General features: G+C 40.3%; 2 protein-coding genes across 11 annotated transcripts in view; one reads left to right on the forward strand and one right to left on the reverse strand.

The window, feature by feature from the left end:
* C10H7orf50 (chromosome 10 C7orf50 homolog) overlaps positions 1-22,996 on the reverse strand; it is a 210,276-nt gene that overhangs the window by 54,008 nt on the left and 133,272 nt on the right. For all 6 annotated transcript variants that reach the window (XM_039490127.1, XM_039490123.1, XM_039490125.1 and 3 more), the window contains one exon: positions 2,245-2,432. In XM_039490127.1, the coding sequence (XP_039346061.1) occupies positions 2,245-2,432 (188 nt within the window). The remainder of the gene's footprint in view (positions 1-2,244; positions 2,433-22,996) is intronic.
* GPR146 (G protein-coupled receptor 146) overlaps positions 1-22,996 on the forward strand; it is a 99,585-nt gene that overhangs the window by 21,218 nt on the left and 55,371 nt on the right. For 2 of the 5 annotated variants that reach the window (XM_039490115.1, XM_039490113.1), the window contains exon 1: positions 13,594-14,216. The exons of 2 other annotated variants lie outside the window; for them this stretch is intronic. The gene's annotated coding sequence lies outside the window, so the exon portion shown is untranslated. Of the gene's footprint in view, positions 1-13,592; positions 14,217-22,996 lie in introns of those variants that run through there. One more of the 5 variants, XM_039490120.1, reaches the window with a different exon arrangement.

A 22,996-nucleotide genomic window follows, 5' to 3' on the forward strand; every position in this document is an offset into this window, starting at 1 on the left:
GTGAAGTTCCACTTGTTCCATAGGAGATTCACCCTCTGCTCAGTTAGGCTTCCAACCCGTTTAGCAACTATTTTATCTCTGGTAGGTCATATTACCTAGAAGGGTCAAAACAAACCCACAACATTCTCCTTTGTTTATTTCAAATTTCAAACAACTCTTGTATCTGTGCTACTGCCTTGTCTTCCAACCTATTTCTTTCTTCAGAAGATGAGTGTAGATATTACAAAACACAAGGACTAAAATCATGGCCTCTGTTGAAGTAGGCGGGAGTTTTGCCATTGACTTAAATAGGGCCAGGATTTCATTCTAGATGCTCTTGAGGATACAAAACATAGGTATGTTCCTTTGCAACAAATTTAAATTCAGGTTGTTTTGTTGCCCATTCTAGGGGTTTAGGAAGTTTCCCAAAGGACTAAAGATCAGGCAGATTTTTCTGTAATTTATATTAGTGCAGGATAGCTAACTGGAATTCAATGCTGGAAACCTGCATCAACATGTTTGCTCTGCAGTTCAGCATCTTATGACCTCTTTCTGTTAAGCTTACTAGACACAAGTCAGTGGTTTATGCAATAATCCCCTGGATATCCTACTGCAGTATATATCCACAGGACTCCAACTATTTATTACCTGACCAATCTATGTATCAGCTGTACTTTGACAGCTTCACAGGTAATTTAGTATTAGGTCAAGTGAAACTCTTGTAGTCAAATTTATTTAACTCCAAAGAAAAAATACTCTCAGAAGGTGTCATAACATACCATCTAAGTAGGCAAAAATCAACAAAGTTAATACTAGAATATTAACCAAAAAACCCACAGCTTGTTCCTTTGCTTTCCAATCCTGAAAACCATTATCTCCATATCCACCACTAATACATACACATTCCAGAGTACAGTTGAAACAGATGGTAACTAGCTGCCAATCCAACTGCAGTTCAAAACAATGGTGAAGTATCCCAGCTGTTTTCCAGATTGAAAATATTATTGTCATTTTGCTATCACTCCATGATGAAGTTTATGTAACAAAAATGCACGTGTCCCCCAGTCTGGAATGCAATTAATTTCCTCCTGCCCCACTGAGAGTTGTAAGTTGTAAGTAACCATTCAGACTGTCTGAGAATTTCAGTATTAAGCACTACCAGAAATAGAAAACGGGGGCTATTCCAAGTGGTAACCTATTCTTTGTAACATGTAAATCTTCTGGAGTTTTTAGAGGTGCCATGTAACTTGCAGTTTGGAAAAAAAAAAAAAAAACTACTTTCCTGTTTATCCATAATGTCTAAGTGGCTGAAGCATGCTATGAAAGTTTCACTGCATTTCTTTTTATTGTAAACACTGACATTGCTTTATGCTGGAATTTTACATACAAATATGCTAACTATGTTAAATAACTATCTGCAGTCTGAAACCAATCACTTAACTTGTCATGTAATTATAAACCTTTGGTATGCAAATATAAGGCTTTATAGTTTACGAAGTTTAAAACGAAGTTTAGTGCATCTAATTTATAACTTCCAAATGTCATATATTGCTTTGGGTGAAATTAAGTAATATTGCATGATCTCAAACCATTTAATGTAATTTCATTACATAGAGAGTAAAAGTAACTGTGTCTCTTTTAAAACAACGGAGTAAATAAATAGAACAAGTTCTCCCAATGCAATCTTTTTAGCGACCTTTGTTAGCAAGATCTCAACAATCTTTGAAAGTGCAGCAATTCTAGGAATATTTATACTTAGACTGTAAGATCTTCAGGGTAGGGACTGCCTTTTTCTTTAGGGTTGCTAACTTTCTAATCGAACAAAACCGAACTCTCTTCCTCCGCCCCTTGCCCCCCTTCCCCAAGGTGCTACCTGTCTCCCATCCCTTCTCTGAGGCCCCATTCCCACTCGCTCCATCCCCCCTCCCTCTGTCGCTTGCTCTCCCCCACCCTCACTCATTTTCACCAGGCTGGGACGGGGTGGTCAGCATGTCCAGCTCCTAGGCACAGGGGGCTCTGCGTGTTGCCCGCCCCCACAGGTGCCACCCCTGCAGCTCCCGTTGGCTGTGGTTCCCAGCCAAAGGGAGCTGCGGAGCCAGTGCTCACAGTGGGGGCAGCATGTGGATCCTCCCTGGCTACTGCACCTAGGAGTCAGACATGCTGGCTGCTTCCGGGAGCCGCAGGGAGCCTGCTTTAGCCCTGGGTAAGATATTGTCTACAGATTACTTTTCCTAGGGAGCTTTATATAGGTTTTAGGGTTCTTACCTAGTTAAATACTCCAGTGCCAACTCAGCTCCTGATGTTTTTTTTGGCTCTTCTTTCTTAGCAGCAATTCCAGCTTCCCGCATCAGTTTTTTTTCTTCCTTCTTACGCTCTTTCTTTAGTTTTCTTTCCAATGTCCTCCTTTCCTCTGCGGTAAGTTCCTCCGCCTCCTCCTCCACCTTTTTTGTTCTCTGAAATAAAATACAAGAGTAACTTTAATTGAAGAGCTCATGAAATATTTCATACTAGAAACCTCAGGTTGCTAATTTTACTGTATGCTCTGTCAGTCTCCTGTACTGTAAAATGCTACTGTAAATAATTATATTTTAAGCACCAATCTCCAAAATGAGCAAGCCTACAGAAGTTTTGTTCTATGTAGGTTTTTATACCGGGCTCATTACCAGAGAATCTGAGTCCTTCCAGTAGTACTTTAAGTGGCATGATTAACATCTGTCACCTGCTGTTTGTTCTCTGCACACACTTCTCACCTTGGGGAGAGAATGAATGAAGGGTTTTGTTTAGTAGGATTTTTTTTTAATATATATATACACACATGTTGTTATGCATTTGTATGAGAGAAGGCAGGGTTCAAGAAATGTGCCTTGCACTGGAGGCGAAAGGTGGAGAGGTTTGTGATGATCCTTAGCTCCTGTGTTTGGTCTTCATCCTGAAGCTTTAGGTAATCCAGATATCCTGGGCCCAGGGCCACTGAGCAGCAAAGACCTTGCACCTTTTGAGTGAAGACCAAGAATTTGAACCTTGTTTGTCTTTTTTTCCCCATCAGTGTAAAGATTGAGTGGAAAGAGAGAGTGTGTTATATTTCATATACTTTATGTATGCCAAATAAATATGTTAGCATGTGATATACTTATGTATTTTGTTATTTGCAATAATTCCATTTTCAGCATGAATAACTGAAGATCTAAAGAAACTTCAATTTCCTCCCCCACCCCCAAGACTGGAGTTTCTTAAGGTTTGCAGATGGAACAGTTATTCATACTGAAAATGGAATTATCAGAAGTAACAAAAATACTTGCGTAAGCATACCACATGCTAACCTATCCATTTGGCAACCATGAAGTGCATGAAATAGAATACACTGTATTAGGCAGGGAGAATCTAGTCTAAATGCACTAAGAGTACACATAGTAAAAATATGTTACGTGGCAAAAGATCAGGTTTGCATAAAAGATTCCAAGAATATTACGAAATTTTTGTCCATGACAAACTTATAGGCAATAATTCATAGAATTGTAGGACTGGACGGGACCTGGAGAGGTCATCAAAGGAAATCATCACGTAAAAAAATCGTGTGGAGAAAGATTTGCATGTGACAAAGTATGGAAGAGGGAAAGTGTGCATATGAGATACTTCAGGGGTCACCAAAATCCTAACACATAGAGGGATCCAAATAACTGAGTGAAGAAGGGAAAAGGAGAAGCTCATTGTTGACATCTGGGGAAGTCTGCATAGAAGTTGAGTGTTTCCTGATGTCTCCTTGTCAATTCTCCATTCTAGTGGTTCTTCAGCTAGGATACACAAAGGCTTCTCTGATAGCCTCCAAAATCCCCAGGCAAGGAAAACCACACTGAAGACAGGGTCTTAGGATGGTGGTCTACATGAAACTCTCTAGTCACATAAATGATTTGCTGCATGAACAGAGAACCATTACTCTGTCCTTTACGTTTCAGTTGTGGGAAGAAAGGGCAGAGCCAGCATTCTTGACCTCTTGAGCCTCTTCTGGCCTATTATATTCACCACCCCTGCCTGGATCTGTAACTTTCCTGAGTTGTCAAAAGTAAAGTGTGTGTATTTAAGAAGTTCATTTGCAAAGCATGTGTTCCTTATTGGAAAGGTGTCCCCAAAGACTTAGACTATGAACCAGAGTCCCCACAGGGTAGAACCCTGGGGTGAGTGTGCATAAGCAACTGAGGAAGTCGGCGGGTGGAGTGGGGAGGAGATGGGGGCTCAGTATTGGCTCCAGGGCTTCGGGCAGTTGGATTGCAGAGTCCCATATCCCAAGAAGGGGGCCAGACGGTGAGTCTGCATCCTGGGAATGTTCCTGATAGGCCAGAACTAGAGACCGTATCTGGACTCTGCCCAGGCCCAGCTGGCTCGAAAGCATTTGGGATTCAATAGTTAAGTCTGATTATAAACAGCCTGGTGACCATCCGGTAGGGTACTCAGCCAAGTCTGTAACAGGCTCTGTAATACCCCCTTTAGCTTTGAGAAGGCATTTATAACAAGAGATCAAATTTGTTAAAAAAGAACCCTCCATGAGGGGAATTTCAATTGTGTACCTACAGTCTCAAAGTACCTACAGTACCATATTTGCAAAGCAGGGAAAAAATAATTCCAAGGGACATAGTTATATCTATATACCATAGCATACAGAGCCAAACTGAACACATCTGCCAACAATACAACTAACTATTCTCTGTGCCTCCTTTTTACCTATTATGAGTATAAGGCACCCAAGACTGAAACTGGAATTGCACAAAAAGATAACCAATTACAATAAAAGACTGGTTAAATTACACTTCCCTAATAAGGGTCAAACCCTCAATCAATGAATGTTTGAGAAGTGCTTTAAAATGAAAATCACAATGTAAAGGCTAAGTAGCATTATTATTTTTACATGCAGAGAGAAGGAGATGTTAGATAAAACAATACCTGTACACAACCTGATTTGCCAAAGACACCTGCTGAAAACTAAACATTTTTCTGTCTGGATTCACATATCATCCAAGTTTACTCTGACCCATCTCCCCAACCTGGTGCTTTCAAAGACTAAACTGATCTGAACAAGACAGAGACAGAAAACAGATATTTGAATAAATGAGGGAAAGTCTCAGAAAGGAGATTTGCTTTGTTCTCTCAAATATTTTCTTGAGCAGAGGCTGCAGCCAGCATGCACAGGTACAAACACTTAGAAAAATCAAGCAACTTGAGCATGCACTGCATTTGTATCGAAGAGGTTTTGTAACTCATACTAAAAGGAATTAGTATCTAGGATGAAGGTAATTATTTTACAGGAAGAGAAGTTTTCACTTGATAAGCTGCTGTAGTATTTACTAAAATAACAATCTAGCCGTGCAAAATCTAGGAAAAACATAGTGTGGAGTCATTCCTAAAATGTTTGTGAAAGATTACTATAGCAGCTGTCCAATAGAGGACACACTACGTTTAATCTACGTTTAAAAATAATGTAATGAATGTGTTTTCTTTTCTCCTTGAGCCATGAAGCTTTCAAATAAAGCGACTGTGGCACGTCATTAGAATAGTTCTGAGAAAGAGGCCTCTTGCGTCCATCCACATACTTACAGTAAATGCGTATCTATCTTCCCTTCCCCCACACATTCCACACATTATCAAAAAGCTTTTTATCCCTCTCCCGACTACTCCCATAATACAACACAAGTTGCTGCATCCATGTAACTAGGTCTAAATACAAAATCCCAGTCACTGACACTTGTTTCAAGCGTAACAATTTTTGCTCTTCGGTGCCATCTGAAACAAAAGCACTGTTCTCCCTTTAGACTGGAATTTATCCTGTGTTAAGAGAGTCAGAGTTTATACATCAAGGTACCTTCTGGCAGAACAACCTATAATCCATTCTGATTAAAACATGATCCACTCAGGCTTCTGTTCAAAGTTCCCAACACATTCACTATAAACATGCTAGGAATTTTATAATTCACAGGATCTTTCTACTTACACTGAGCATTAACCCTTTCATATTAGCTTCATTGGTTTTTATAAATATATTTACTGTGGAAGCCAGGAGTTTCAGTCTTGCTAATGAACATTTGTATGCAATCTAGCTGCATACCGTACATTAGATTTAAGTATCTAAGAATGAGTGCAAACCAAAAGGTCATAGACCAACATTTTCAAATGAATTTCAAGGAGCATCCCTCCTCTCAACCCCATCAATACCCCCTACTGCCTGCCCCCAACACTCGGGCCACTAAATCCACTGCCCCCTCTCCAGCCCCACCAGTACCCCCAGAGCCATCTCCTTCCCCACCAACTAATGCCCCCATTCAATCTCCCTGCTGACTATAAAGCATCCAAGACTGAAACCAGAATTGCATGCACAAATAACCTATTATAATAAAACGCTGGCTAAACTACACTTCCTTGGTGCCAAAGCCTTAATATGTCATTCAATGAATCTTTGTGAAATGCTTTACAATGAAAATCATTGTGTCAATGCTAAGTATCATTATTATTATTTACATGCAAAGGGAAGGGTATGTTAGATATAATACCTGTATGCAACCTGATCTGCCAAAGACACCTGCTGAAAGCTAAACATTTGTTCTGTCTGGCTTCACATATCATCCAAATTTACTCTGACTCATCTCCCTAATCTGGTGCTTTCAAAGACTAAACTGATCTCAACAAGATACAGTGGCCGAAACGGTTCATCTCTCCCTGAACACCCTCATCCACTCCTTCCTTGCTGCAGTCCTGGGGAAGAATGAGTCATGATCCTCTCCCTGAAGTAATCACCCACCCCCAACCTTGGACCTGCCTCTGCCTCATGCTGTCCAGGCTCTGTGACACAACCAAGGCCCCACATTTCAATTCTCCCTCCTCCCTCATTATCATAAGCAGAAGCAAAGTATAGGTCACCTACAATACAAGAATCTTGTGGATCACCCACGCATGCACATCAGTCTCTCTCACTGACTTGGGGGGAGGGAGGGAGAGCTGATGCGCACGTGTAGCTGACACACATGATTCTGAGTAATGTAGTTTTTATATGGGAGGAAATATTATTAAATCGGGAGTCAGGAGTTTTTTGGTTGCAAATGGGAGTCTCCCTGACATACTAGGAGACTTGGGCTATGTCTACACTACCATTTCTGTTGGCAAAACTTATGTTGCTCAGTGGTGTGAATACTCCATCCTCTTGAACAACATAAGTTACACAGGCATAAGCTGTAGTGTGCACAGTGCTATGTCTCCTGCTGCTCGGTGCGGGTGGTTTAATTACATCAACAAGAGAGCTCTCTCCTGTCGGCATAGAGAGGCTATACAAGCGATCTTACAGTGGCACAGCTGCATGGATACAGCTGTGTCACTTTTCAGAGTAGCAGCCATGTTAGTCTGTAGCCACAAAAAGAACAGGAGTACTTGTGGCACTTTAGAGACCAACAAATTTATTTGAGAATAAGCTTTCATGGGCTACAGCCCACTTCATCGGATGCATAGAATGGAACACATAGTAAGGAGATATATATACACATAAAGAGAACATGAAAAGGTGGGAGCTGTCCTACCAATTCTAAGAGGCTAATCAATTATGAGAAAAATTTTTGTAGTGATAATCAAGATAGCCCATTACAGATAGTTTGACAAGAGGTGTGAGAATACTTAACATGGGGAAATAGATTCAATGTGTGTAATGGCTCAGCCATTCCCAGTCTCTATTCAAGCCTAAATTGATGGTGTCTAATTTGCATATTAATTCAAGTTCAGCAGTTTCTCGCTGGAGTCTGTTTTTGAAGCTTTTCTGTTGCAAAATTGCCGCCTTTAAGTCTGTTACTGAGTGGCCAGAGAGGTTGAAGTGTTCTCCTACTGGTTTTTTAATGTTATGATTCCTGATGTCAGATTTGTGTCCATTTATTCTTTTGTGTAGAGACTGTCCGGTTTGGCCAATGTACATGACAGAGGGGCATTGCTGGCACATGATGGCATATATCACGTTGGTAGATGTGCAGGTGAACGAGCCCCTGATGGTGTGGCTGATGTGATTAGGTCCCATGATGATGTCACTTGAATAGCTATGTAGACAGAGTTGGCATCAGGCTTTGTTGCAAGGTAGGTTCCTGGATTAGTGTTTTTGTTCTGTGGTGTGTGGTTGCTGGTGAGTATTTGCTTCAGGTTGGGGGGCTGTCTGTAAACTCTCTAGTTCAGACATAAATTGTGCACGAAGATTGGATTTGAATCCAGGTTCCTGAAAGTTTGAGGAGTGGTTCAGATGCAGAGTTTTGGTGTGGTCTCATCTTTATTTAAAGAACAACAAAAATAAATCATGATTTCACTTGTTTTATTTAGATTATAAATGTTTCAAGTTGTCTTTTTCCATCTTTGTAAAGTGACATGATAATTGGTGGTGCTTTTTTTTTTGGAATCATATAATAATTATAATGTAAATCCACATATGAGCATGTGATACATTTGTTTGTTGAGGTGATAAATTTAAAATGCATGCAATACATTTGCCTATTTGCAAAGCCTGCTGCTAGCTATTATACCACCTTGGTCTGTGAACTCATTAGGTCTCAATCTAAACAAAGTCAGGCTAGGTTAGCGCTTGAATGAAAGACATCTGGAGAAAACCCAGTGGGTTTTGTGATAAAGGAGGTGACACTCTTCAACTTGGAGTTTTTCCTGAACCAATGCCCTGAGAAGGTGTTAAGGGGCATTTTGCCACCAGATGTGCCATCTTTTAAATAAGACAGACAAAAAAATTCCTAACCATTTGTGCTCACTGAAGAGCCAGGGCACTTTCTGCAAGAGTAAGAAGGGATGCTAGCTCTGATGTCTTCACCAAATTCCTATTTGGGTAACTAGTTTCTGTCTATTGTAACTTAAAACACCCCTTGCATTTGCAATTACATGCAGTTGTCTCTATTTCTTCATTTCTTCTCTTATGTTGTTCAATGGTGTTGCACTTGTTTCACTCCAGAGGTGGCTACATTTCAATGGTGGGCAAAGTGATTCCTATATATAACTATAAAATAACTTTGTGCGATATTTCCAGATAACAATACTTTAGTAATAACAATATTTCAAAAATGATGCATTGGGATACTACTATCCATATGAAAATCAGCACTGAGAGTGGCTAATATCATATACTTTCACCTAATTCAGTCACAGCGTTTCAGAAACTGCTTCGATCTACAAAACATGACAACAATACTAAACTTTGTTGATGAAAATGAAAACATTGTGTATATATAAGGAAACCATAAAATGGTAAGGGACTAGCTAGCTCTGTACGCAGATAATACAAGATGGAACAATATATCTCTAAGTCACTGATTATAATTTGAAACAGGTCTGTAACAACTAAAAGGCCCTACATGCCGACAGCTACTGAATAGGCTTTGATAAGAGAATTAGTGGTTTCAGTTTAGTTCTTAACTGACAGATAGTTACATCATAATTGGCAACCTTATCGGCTGACTAAGATGACAGGCTAAGGATTGAATGGGCAAAGAGACAGTAAAATACCATCACCCTCACAGAGATGGTCCTTCTAGGACACCATTGAGGAACATTGATTGGGCAGTGTGGGGAAACTCACACAATACACCGTTCATGCCACAGTACCCAGTGCAACAGCAGCTAGGAACTCAGCAAATCACATAAGGTTGGCACTAAACCACTTCCTCTCACCAAAAATAACAAAGAGAGAAAAACATTAAAATCGTACATGAATGTTTCCTATTTGGTATAACTTTCCGTCCTACTCTCAAGCCAGTCAGACTTGGGCTGTAGTGGTCTGTCAGGGAGAATCAGTTTCAAAAGTCCTCAGCTGAGGAAGCCCTGCTGCTTATGAGAGTGTATAAAACCAGGAACCAACAACAAGAGCCTCATAGTAGATCTCAGTTAAAACCCCACCATACAATCTATCCAACACAGCTGGCAGATCTTTTACAGCTTCAACGATTATCACCAGCACCTTAAACTGCACTCAGAAATGAAAAGGAAGCCAATGGGAAGACTTGAAGAGCAATGTGCTCATAGTGGCTATTTAGGGGTTGAATAAAATGCTGTGTCAACAGGAACAACTGCAGATTGACAACTGTGAAGCAGGAGAAAGTCGGAAGTGCTTGTCTGTTCATATGCCCATCACTCCAGAGCCCAGTTACACTTCCATCAAAAACTAACAGATGGAAGACCTGGCCAGTAAGATTAATATAATACAGCAGTGTTTCCCAAACTTGGGACGCCACTTGTGCAGGGAAAGCCCCTGGTGGGCCGGTTTGTTTACCTGCCGCACCTGCAGGTCCGGCTGATCACTGCTCCCACTGGCCGCAGTTCACTGCTCCAGGCCAATTGGAGCTGCTGGAAGCGGCGCGGGCCGAGGGACGTACTGGCTGCCACTTCCAGCAGCTTCCATTGGCCAGGAGCAGCAAACCGCGGTCAGTGGGAGCCGCGATCAGCCGAACCTGCGGATGCGGCAGGTAAACAAACCGGCCTGGCCCGCCAGGGGCTTTCCCTACATAAGCGGCGTCCCAAGTTTGGGAAACACTGTAATACAGTAAACTCAATGCAATTATAATAAGGGTATATCTATGATTAATTCTGTCATGTCTCCCCATAACAAGAAATATATATTTGAAGAATAACTGGTAGAAAGATGTACGGTAGGTTACAGTTTTGTTCCTCATATTTCCATAGTATAAAGGAGAGGGTGCATTTTAGGATTAGCTGAACATATGGTTTTAGGTACAAGAGACTGTACTGGACTACACTGCAAAATGAAAGTGGTTTTGCTTTTAACTAGATTTTTTCTCATTACCTACTTTCCAGAATGACCATTAATCTAAAACTCAGGCCACCTGACACTTAGATAATACTCAGGACATTATTGTATAGGCCCATGATCCTTGCTCACCTGCTTCAGGATTCCCACCTTTGCACTGTCACTGTTGTGTGATGGCAACAAAATGGAGTTTATTAAACTTGTGATCTCTGAAGATGAGACTATGGCTGGGGAACCTAATTTTTATTCATACAGGCTTCCCAGTTATTACAAATTAGGCTCTGGGTCACAACTGTCTTGAGGCTGTGTTCTTTGTTACTTGTTCTGCTTGCCAACCCATTCTATGCGATGTCCTTGTCAACCCCTGGCAACAACAAGCACAAACAGAGCCAAGTGACTGCACATTTAGCTGCTCCATCGTGGCCAAGAACATACAGATTTCTACTGCTGCAGAGTACTGTGTCAGGGCCCCATTAGGAATGTAGGAGAACTACTTGTGGCTCGCTGACTGCAGTTCAGTCACCCTTACAGAATTGGAAGTGATTACAAAGAATGGGGAGGAACAGAGGATGAGAAACAACACAAAGGAGACTCATCAGACACACAATGCTAAAGACAAGAAAGAGCATCAGAAAATGGCATGAAAAAGGGAGGAAGCCAAATTCACCATTGATGCAGGTGGATCCAGCTCCACAAAAGTCAACAGAGTTGCACCCTTTTCTGCTAGCACACAGCAGAGGATAACAGGGGAATGGAAGACCATGGGCAAGGATGAAGAGATTTAAAGGAAGTTAAAGGAAGCAGCAACACAAGTTCAGATGAACAAATCTTAACATGATCAACAGCGACAAATATACTGAGGACACAACAGATTTCCCCAAAGAGGAAGACGAGAAAGGACTCCCACTTTGCTCCTAGCAGAAGCATTGTATTGCCTTGGTCTTCGGTTTTAATCAGTATCATCAGTGTTATTCCCATTATTTTTAAACAGTGATGCCAAAAGGGGCTTGTTCACACTAGTGACCAAAAATATGATTAATTTCATTTTAAAATGAAGTCTTTTGCCACCCAATTTTAAAGTCAGAGTAGCTAAAACATTCACTGTCTTCCTTCACACTCAAAACACCAAACACTGACAGATTTGTGATCATTTTCCAGCTAAAAAATTCCAACACCTATAAATATAATTTAAAAGATGCAAAGAACCAGACCAAAGTTATACAACTCTCAAAAGCACGGTTAATAATGAAAAGGTTGATAGATGATTTAATTGAGGCTTTGCCAAACAATTACACTGTAATTATAACTACAGAAACTATGTAAAAAACCTCACAATCTTACCAACTTCTTTAAACCATTTTCTATAGTTCACCACCTTATGAACAGAGAAAGTATGAGCATAAAGAGCATTTTAAATTTCATGAAGATACAGAAAGCAGACTTAAAATCAAAGTAACTCCCCCGCCCCCCCGTACGCCTTCCAACAGATGGACATTTACTTTATAAAGAAAATAGATTTTTATTGGATTTCTAATATTCTTAGAATCAAAATAAATATATTAAAAATGTACAAACAGTATCTAGACAAAAGAAAAAATATTTTTAAAGTGACACATTGTTCAAAGAAATAAACTGCTGTTTCTTTAAAAATAATTTTCATAAAAGTTAAATGGTCCTTACAATCTTACAACTATTGGCAACAGAAACACTGGGATGAAATTACATTAACTTGATTTGGAAAGGTTTCTATAGATGCAGTTCAGGCAGAAAAACCTCAAATAAGTTCTGCATAAAGCCAGATTTAAATGAGAACAAGCTTTTGTATCTTTCTGATCCAGGAAAGGGTTCCTTCAGCTATTGTATACCTGACGGGGTATGCGTACACACAGAGACAAACAGAATCTACTGCATCTCTCAAACACAAGAGGCAGGTATAATTTGCAATTAAAATTGAATTAATCAGGCATGCAATTTCACGGGCATCAAAATGTAGCCAATTAAAAGCTTTAACTATTTAATATATCTGCATACATGCTTCTGAAGAGTACATAAAATGTCATCAATAAGAAATGCTGAATAAGAATTTTTTTTAGTAAATTTAAATTAAACAGAAGAGTTTAAGTGCACATGGGAGAAAAATATTTGCAAAAACTATTACGTCAATTAAATTCCACTAGAATGTATATTCCTTTAAAGTGATATGTACTGAAACTGATCAAGTTCTGAAACCTGAATTAGTATTTTATTTCCCTATTTCTATCAGTCATACTTCAGTGTCATTATTCTGAACACAACACAGGCCTAAGGAACAACAACAAGCTGTCTTGCAAATGCAGCTTTGCTTAGCCTGTAACTATGGCACTGACAGGAATCTGTACCTATCTGCAGTACTATTTTACTTACTCCCTTACCATGGTTTGCTTAATTAAACTAACTCATTCTGATTAAATGGCAATGCAGCAGAAGACAGAACAAGGTCAGAAAAGCATTTTTACCCACTTATTTGGTACTTAGATTTGTAAAATTACTCCATTCTCTGCTAGCCCCCCCAAAGAATAAATTAACAGAATGATTTTAAATAAAAAGAGTCTGAGATTGTTATGGGAACATTTGAACAAACAACAAAGTATTCAGCACTTGCATCACTTAAAGTTATCTCTTTAAGGGTGCGGATAAAATTACCCCAAATATTGAACAGCTTTAGACTTAGGAAAGGTAGAAACAGAATAAGATGTTTTGAAGTTCTTGCTGGAGAAGAAAACAAGAGCTTGGTCTCTTCCAATGAAAGTAGTACCACAGAGAGTAGGCAGGTTGCCAGGCAAGCTCGGCAGCGTGACCGCACTGCATTGAGTTTCTTTAATGAAAGCCAGGAAAGAACACATTACACAGTGTTTCTTCTGAGAGCTAGCTAGCCTCCAGTGATTGAAATCAATAAAAACAGTCGGCATGGGGCCCAGTGGGGGAAGAGAGAAATCTCTACTACAGCGTTCAGTTTGCTTTCCACTTTCTCCGTCTTCCTAAAGTTAAACTTTAAACACCGAGACAAACTACTTCATTTTCAGCACTCAGAAGATTTTGAGAGGGATGGTGGGAAGATAACGTTTTAATTTTCCTTCTGCTTTCTATGCTCCCTCTGCTCTCTTACGGAGTTCAGAAAATGAAAGGGTTGTTTTTAATTTGAATCCTGCCTGGAAGAACTTCTACGGACAAGTGCATCATCCTACACTTCAGAAAAGGGATGAATTTTACAGTGAAAGGATGTTAAGTGGTGAAAGAGAAAAGAAAAAATGGAATCTTATTCAGCAAAAAGTACACTCACTGGCTAGAACGTCAACCACTGCTGTGAAAGCTTCTGAAACTGCATTCAAAAGAGTAAGACCAGTGCAATACACAGTCTAAAGCAGCTGAAACTTATAAAAATACATGCTCAACGCAAAAGACAGGATCACAAGGAAAATAGTGGGTAAGTTGGAGCTGTTTTTAATGATTCAGTCTCTCAAGTTTGAAATCAGCAATGCACATTTCCACTGTAGTTTCTATAAAAAGTTTAAGTGTTTTCTTGTTAACTCAGCTCTTTGAAGACTGAATATTTAAAGTTACATACTATTTAAGCAATTTGATTTATACCATTTTAAAATTCTGCTGGGTCACTGATCTTCACAGAGAATTATCAAATATTCACAGAATATATTTCCTTGGGTTTTTGTGTTTAGTTTTGTTTATTGACAAGGTACAATCAGGCCATTACGCAACTCCACCCACTCCGAGTTCCATGCTCTTGGAGGTCTGTTTGCTATTTTAATTATGAAACACTACAGGGACCACAAGTTGAAACTGAACTGAATTTGAGAAACTGCCAGTAATGAAGTTCTAATATGGCAGATATGCATTTGTTTGACTTATTTTACAGAGCCCTTAATCATCATAACAGCTACACTACATACCTAAACTGTGTTCTGTGTGCTGATTTAAAACATAAATTATAGCAAATTGTATATATGTTGGTTAGTCTCAACTGACATCAAAATGTACATATAAGGTATCTTTAAAAGGCATTTCTAAATCATTTATTATTACACCCAAGGTGGCTTTTTTTTTGGTTGGTATATTGTTTGAAAAATGTTACATAAGTATACTCAGCACTTAAAACATTCAGCCATAATAACTGACATAGCATTTCACACTACTAGCAGAAAGTGGTGCAGATAGATTACTATTGCAGAAAACCATTTAGATTATAATGAGACTATGATAAGGGTTCGATCCTGACCACAGCAAGGATGAGCTGAGTATGCATCTTCTTTCATAGTGTTCCAGCTAGCGCTGGAGAGCCACTGTACCTTAATGTGGGGGTGCCCTTTGAGCAAAAGCACCATACATGCCCTCTATGCTGGCTAGCACTTGCTGGTGACAGCAACATATATGCTGACCTATTGCAGGTGGGATGGGGGAGGAACTGGGTTCCTCTAAAGTCCCCTGAGGAATGTGTCGTGTGGGCTGGTGCAATAAGTATCTGCACCCATCCAGCACAATCCTGTAAATTATAGAGGGAGCATGCCTGAAGGACTGTAGGGGTGGAGGATGAGAAGAAGAGACTTTCTGTGCCTTCCCACTTGTGCTCCAGCAGGCTGTATTCATCCCTTGGTGCCTTAAAACACGTTCAAAGCAGGGAACCTCATTTATGTCAAGGATGAATTTTAAGGAATACTACATGATGTGAAGCTCACTCTGTTGGAAGCAACTGAAAAATGAGGTTTTTTTTTCCTTTTGGTTAATTTTATTAAGCTAAGAAAACTACACTGGTGACAGTTTTGACGAGCCATATGAAATTCTCAATTATCTTTTATAATCTTCTTAAAACAGTCAAATGTTTGACTATCCACATTGAAGGATCATTTCTTAAGACAGTGTTAGCTCAGGTTTAGGTCCCGGTCATTTGTAAAGTCATATTTTTTGCATGCAATTATATGTGCAGATTAGTAGCTAGGTGTGCAATTATCTGCTTTGCTTGCACAGCTGTGGAATCTTGTTGGTACAACAGGTGCATGCACATTGTGCAGGAGCACCCATTGTTCCTGCTTTGGAAATTCGGCCTTTTATGGCCACTTTATTGTTTCCATTATATGAAAATACAAAAGACATTCAATCTTGCAAGTTACCAGTCTAACAATGGAATTTGGTTAAAGTCTCCATAACTGAACTGAGGAGCTGTTACTTTTGCACAAGTATCTACTTAAATATTTTTTAAAGCACATATTTTTTCAATCAAATGTTGGAAATAGCTTAGGTAACAATTTCTGAGGTAGCAACACATCTTAAATTTTTTTTCATTGTTCCAATCTTCAGCACCGTATACAAAAAAAGATACTTGGCAGAGCAGCTGGTCAACATATAATTAAGTAACATCCATTAAAAATAAAATAACATGGTTACATACAATTCATCATAGTGACAATATTGCTAGTTTTTGACACATGCCCAGCTACCCCAAATTCCACTCTTTCTCCTAACCACTCATCCAACAATGCTTTCCTTGTTTTGTCCTTTGCCTCCGTAGGCCACCCTGAGCAAATGACAACACCTAAGGTTAGGGAATGTTGGCGGTCACTCCCACAACAAATGAACTAGCACTTTTTCTATTACTCTTACAGCAAAATACACACCTATACAGAGGGGCCTATGTGCCACATAAGTCCCACTTAAGCCTTCAAAATAGGGCTTAAATGTGACTTAAGTAATACAAATGGCTTGTACTGTCCTTCTGTTTGAGGTGAATTTCACATACCCCTCACCACTCTTCTCTTAAGTAGAAGAAGAAGAAATGGCCTCTAGCTCTCTGAAAAGTCTAAGGCCTGGTCTTCACTGAGTTAGGTTGATGTAAGACAGCTTACGTTGACCTAATTGTGTCTGTGTACACACTACAGCCTTGCTCCCGCTGATGTAAGTGCCCTACTACGCCAACATCATAACTCCACCTCCACGAGAGGTGTAGGGTTATTGTCAGTGTACTTATGGCGACGAAGTGTCCATGTAGACACTGTGGGTTACTTACATCGGCTGTTGACAGCTCGTGCTGTCATCTCAGGGCAGGTGGGGGCCTCCAGCGAGAGCCTGGCTGCCCCCAGGGCTCCCCACTCTGAGCCGGGCTGCCCCTAAGGTCCCGGCATCCCACTTGGAGCCAGGCACCTGCCGGGTGCCCGGGTGGCTGCTGAGTTCCTGGTGGGAATCCAAGAGCCCAGGTGGTTGCCATGTGCCAGCAGGGAATGAGGAGTTTGGGGGGCAACTGGGTTCCCAGCAGGGAGCTGCAAACCGAGTTGACAGCCCAGGTTCTCAGCCTCCCACACTGCCCCTCTGACATCAGTGGAAACGCTCCTGGTGAGGACTTGCACCACCGATAGAAGGATGGTAGTGTGGTCATGAACCACCGCAGTAATTACCTACCCATTTAAAGAGCTGAATAACCAGACTTGGCTGAAACACTATATTTGTCTATATTGAGTGGAGAAAGAATCTTATGATGAACTGACACTTCTTGATCATCATAAGACTTCTGGACTTCTTGGACCACATCCTCCAAGGTATTCAGGCATCTAGTCTCATATACATTTGTTAGTCTTTAAGGTGCCACAAGTACTCCTGTTTTTTTTGCGGATACAGATTAACACGGCTGCTACTCTGAAACCCGAAATACCTTTGAGGATCTGTGACCTCCTACTTATACTACCTCCTACTGGTGGTTAATGCTGATGGCATTAGATAGATTCAACTGAGCACTTTCAGTTTGTCCTGTGATGTCATTAAACAGCGGACGGACTCTTAAACTGATTGGTTTTCTGTAGTTTATCTACTTTAATATATAGATAAGCTGTAGTAAAAAATGGTTCGAGAGGACACAATTTTCTTCTACATACTGAAAAGTTAATGAAGGCATGAGACTGTAATTACTAAATGAAAGATGAAGGGCAGTTTTCTCTAGGCAAGATAGTTTTCTGCAACTGCTGTATACAGAGTCCTGATATTTCACTTAGGAAGAAATGAATTGTTGTTGTAAAAGGTAATGAGTTTCACATTTTTGCATACTTTTTAAAAAGTATCTACTTAATTATTAATCTATCATTAGTCTCAGCTCCAGAATTCAACAGAATATGTAACTAGGAGAAATTAGTGTTCTGGGATTCATTCTCTTCCGTCATCTCTCTAACTGTACATCCTTCCACCTAAATTAAGAGAAAGGATTACCTAACCGGAGAGTGACAAATTACTAATTTGAGAGAACCAGGACCTCTATAATTTGATTTATTAGGGACCTTTAAATAACTATTTAAATATTCTACCATTTATTCCTTATAATTACTATACTTATGTGTATTTCTATTTGCCGTAGCCCAAATATCAAAGAACCAAAATGGACTAAAAAACAAATAGTGAGGGCAACTTTACATTATGGGAATTCATTTTTTTAGCAAAATTAACTTGTTCTATAACCTCCCAATTCACTATTCTACATCTCTGATGTAAATTTCTCACAATAATAGCTAGAGTACAATGGACCTGATTGTCCATTGCCCAGCACATTCAGACCAGTGCAAGCGGCACAAAAAATCCTACCATTGTGAACTGTACCATTCAGAACTACCATACTCACCTTGCACACACTTTACAACAGGATAAATGCCTGCCTGTGGTCCACGGAGATGGACAATTGGGGCCAATTTTAATCAAAACAAGGAACTGCTGTGGGAGCATGTTCCAGCATTTACATTTGACTTTGACTATGTCTAATAATAACTGGATACAAGTGATTCAGCCTCTCGCTGCTAATTTTTCAGTGGACATGTTCTGTGCTCAAACATATGTGGTTTCCATGGATTTCAATGGGAACCTTTGAAGCACACCTGAGACATTGGAACTTTAAACTCAAGAAAACAAACACAGCAAAAACTGCTGGTTATGGCTCATGCACTGAGCAAGATTTCTAAGAGTCTATACTAAAGTTTCTTAGATTTTCTAGCTTCCTCTGGATCTGTTATTCTCTCATCCAATCCAAAATTATCAACTCCAAATGGTTACATCTTATTAAAAGAATGATTGGTGGCAACTCTATAGCTAATGTAGACTCTGAATACTAGGTTGCATTGGTTTAAAAAAGAGATTCTTAGACATTTGAGGACCTGAGTAAAAGCTCCATCTCAGAACAGAGGTAAAATTCCTGCCTTCTTCCACCGTAAGAGAGGTTGCTCTTTGAGGAGCATTCATATGAAACTTAAAAAACATCAGGAGAGCAAGAGAAGAATTGAATTATCTTCATATAGATTTTGATCAGATTATGTACTTCTGTAGTGCACTCATAAGCTATGAGAGAAGGTCTCCTTGAAAGTCCTCAGGAAAAATATATCCATTTTATTCTGTATTTGAAGATGCATTGGAATTAAAGTGTAATATGTTCCCAAAATACCAGATTTCTCTATTAAGTTTTTACATGTTTTCTGCTCTTGCTAGTTCTCTGATAACTGTCTGTGACACTAACCTGAAAACTCTCCACATTTACTACATAGTACTAGAACACTAAAATGACATCTGTTTTTCATAGCATCAGGTGTACCTTCATTATGTTTCTGTGAGGCAGAGCAGAAAATTGAAAACCAATTATGATTTAAGACCCCAAATTAAAACCTGTCGACTGTTAAGTAAAAATACTCAATAAAACTTGTTTGCCTTTCAACAGACATACTGAAGTAGTTTGCAGTGTTGTTATAGCCATGTTGGTCCCAGGACATTAGAAAGACAAGGTGGGTGAGGCAGTAGTATCTTTTACTGGAAGAAGAGCTCTGTGTAGCTCGAAAGCTTGTCTCTTTCACTAACAGAAGTTGGTCCAATAAAAGATACCCCCTCATCCACCTTGCCTCTCTAAGGCCTCTGAAGAAGATCATTGTAACTAGCATAAAAAGCAAGGATTTATAAAAACAAACAAAACAAAAAACAAATCAAAAAACCAAAACCACCCCCTCCAAACCACAGAACCAAAAAGAGTCAGTTATGCTAAAACTTACTTTATCCTAAAACGTCTTCTACCTCGCTACAGAACATTTTTAATTATAAACATAAATATTAACTGTTTAATTCACAAGTATGAAAGTTATGTCCTGATTTCAGTTTGGAACATCCTATTTCTGAAAATTAATCTTTACACCTTTGTGGTGGAGGAAGTCACATTGTTTTCTTTCAGCTCATAGCTCATATTAGCTAGAGTATCAAACAAATCCCTGAATGAATACTTACTACGCAAGGGGAAGAAATGTATATTGTAATAATTTTATATATTATTATCACTTATTTGTTTTGTGATAGCATGTAGGAGTCATTGACCAGGGCTCCACTGTGCTAGGCCATGTACAAACAGAGAAGAAAAAGATGATCAGTGCCCAGAGAGTCTACAGTCAAAGCATTAAACAAGATGCAACAGGTGGATACAGACAGAAAGATGGAAGAACACATGGAAACAATGAGACAAAACTGATCAGCATGATAGGCAGTGGTCTCAGCACACCAGCTCCCTATTTGTTGTTACGTTTTTTGTAGGCATCACAGTAGAGTTTAATGAGGAATTTGAAGGAGGTTACTTTGCAGATGTTTATGGGTAGCTCCTCCCATGTATGAGCAGCAGCATGTGGGGGGAGGAGAGGAAGCACACAGGTGCTTCTTAGAAAATTTAAGCAGTGGGTGCAGGAGGCTGGCATTATGGGTTGAGCAGAGGCAAGAGAGTCGACATCTTGATAGTGAATGAAAGCTGAGAAAGGCTGTATGTTATGCAGAAAAAATAAGCAAGAGTTAGATGTAGCATGGATGTGAAGACCTAGAAGGAGGCCCGAGTCAAAGATGACACCCAGGGTACAGGCCTGAGTGCCAGGCAGGATAATGGTGTTGACCACACTAACAGAGAAAGGAGGTAATGGGGAGGGACTTGGGAGAGAAGATTGGAAGCTCTGTTTTGGCCATGTTGTACTTGAGCTGATGGCTAGACATCCAACAGGAGATGCCAGACACAGGCATAGACTGTAGTTGAACAGAAGGAGACAGGTCTGGAGTAGACAGGTAGATCTGTGAGTCATCAGCATACAGATGGTAGTTGAATTTGGGTTTGCGAATGAGATTGCCCAGAAATAAGGTGTAGAGGAAGAATAGAAAGGGACCAAAGGTAGAGCCCTGTGAAACACTCAGAGAAAGTTGGAGGGTGGATGAAGGGGATTGTCCAAAGAACTCACCGAACAAGTGATTAGAGAGGTAGGAGGAGAACCAGGAGAGGCCAGAGTCGCTGAAGTGAAGGGAGTACATGGTTCAAGAAGAACATGGTTGATGGTGGCAAAGGATATTAGAGCCTTTTGCGAGAGCAATTTCAATGCAGTGCATGGGGTTGAAACTAGATTCAAGAGGGTCTAGGAGGAGAGGAACTCCAGACTGTGATTGCTGACACCATGTTCAAAGAGTTTAGAGAGGAAAGGGAGAAGAGAGATGAGGCGGTAGTTGAAGACAAGCTCAAGGGAGAGGGAAAGCCATACTGTATTCTGTCACTCTTGGAAGAAATTGGCGAGATCGTGCGCAGAGAGGAGTGGTGGCAAAAGGAGGGGAGGGTTCGAGGAGTGAGTAAAGACAGTGAAAAGGCAGCTGGGGCAGTGAGTGTGGGGTTCAATGAAGCTGGAGAAGTAGAGTTGTTTAGCAAGGAACATGGCATAGAGAAGTGGCAGGAACAGGAGAGAAGAATCCCAATAACCCCACCAACATCTGATCCATGGAGGGCATGTGACACCTCCACAAGAGACAAGAGAAGGCAGACGCAGATGCAGTGTCTGATGAAGGGATTTAGGTCTCTGTGAGAGCCAAGAGACAGAGGGAGCGAGATAGAAAGTGAATGACTGAAATCATTTGAGAGACCGAGAGGGCATTTCAGATATAGCAAGAAAGGGGAGGGAGGAAGGGAAGGAGGGATAGGTGTGATGTTAGGAATAGGGGCAGGAGAGGGGCAGAGGTGGTGGCAGAGATAGGTGTGGGAAGTGGAGCGGGTGGGGATGGAGAGAGCACCACGGTTGGGGCAAATGTCATCAGAAGTCAGCAGACAGCAGAGGTTGTGCTTGTGGGATCTGCATTTCTGCTGGTGGGAGAAGGGGGGAAGAAAGCAGGTGGGAACTGCTGGTGGGAAGAGGGATGGGGAAATGGAACCAGTAGGCAGTAGGAAGGGGGAAGGATCTATGGATGCAGAAGAGGGGTGTGTCATGGGGGAGTGAGCAGATGGACAAAAAGGAAAATAATAGAAGAATGTTGTGAAGGTAACACTAGCACAGCTGTCCTTCAAGTAGATGGGGATGTGTTGCCTCTTTCTGCTAGGGAGGGAGAAAAATGAAGCAGGGCTGCACCACTGGGAAGTCTGAGGGGAGGGGAACAAGGGGAAGTGGAGCAGCTCACCGGTGCACAAGTTAGAGCAGTTTTCATACCATATAAACCTCACATGTTTTCAACAACATTACATAAACACTTCTTCTTACACCAAGGAGACAAACAAATTATTTCTGGATCACATCTATTTGGTCTTAAGTGATTTGTTTGTTCAATTCTTTTCTTCCTTTAGATGATGTCCTTTGGCAGCTGGAGCTATTATTTCCTGGATCACAGGGTTTAACTATTCAGCAAATGCATTGACATCCTGCCCAAAGAGAACTGCAGAGCAAATCCAGGAAACACAAACACTAGCAGCCAGGGAAATAGCTAGAATCCAAGTGGAGTTCTAAGCTTTTCTAGCTGTGTCAATTTCTCTCTGTAGTGGCAAGATGCTCATTTGCTTTCTGTATTTTAAAATGGGGTTGTGATCAATAAAACCTCCTCTCTCAGCCCCTGCAATTTCTGCTCTAAGTAGTTGGCAGATTAAACAAAAGGAAAGCACCCATCAGAAACAACCACTTCTGTTCTTTTTTTTTTAAAAGGATTCACACGCTTGCTTGCTACTTTTAGGTGGGTAGCTGCACAACAGTTGTTAAACTGCAGAGTACTGCAGTGCTCTAATAATTAGAACAGACTGTATGACTGGATACAAAGAAAATTTGTCTTTTGTTATGAGAGGGTAACATTACCAAAGTAAACTAAGGTTTTTAGTTGATAGACTTCCTCTCTTCCTGCAATTTAGAAAAGCAGAATTATACTAAACTGATGAATATATTAAACTAAAGTAGAACTTCAATCCTTAAGTATTTTTTG

This window comes from Mauremys reevesii, linkage group 10, assembly GCF_016161935.1.
Source record: "Mauremys reevesii isolate NIE-2019 linkage group 10, ASM1616193v1, whole genome shotgun sequence".
Classification (NCBI taxonomy): domain Eukaryota; kingdom Metazoa; phylum Chordata; order Testudines; family Geoemydidae; genus Mauremys; species Mauremys reevesii.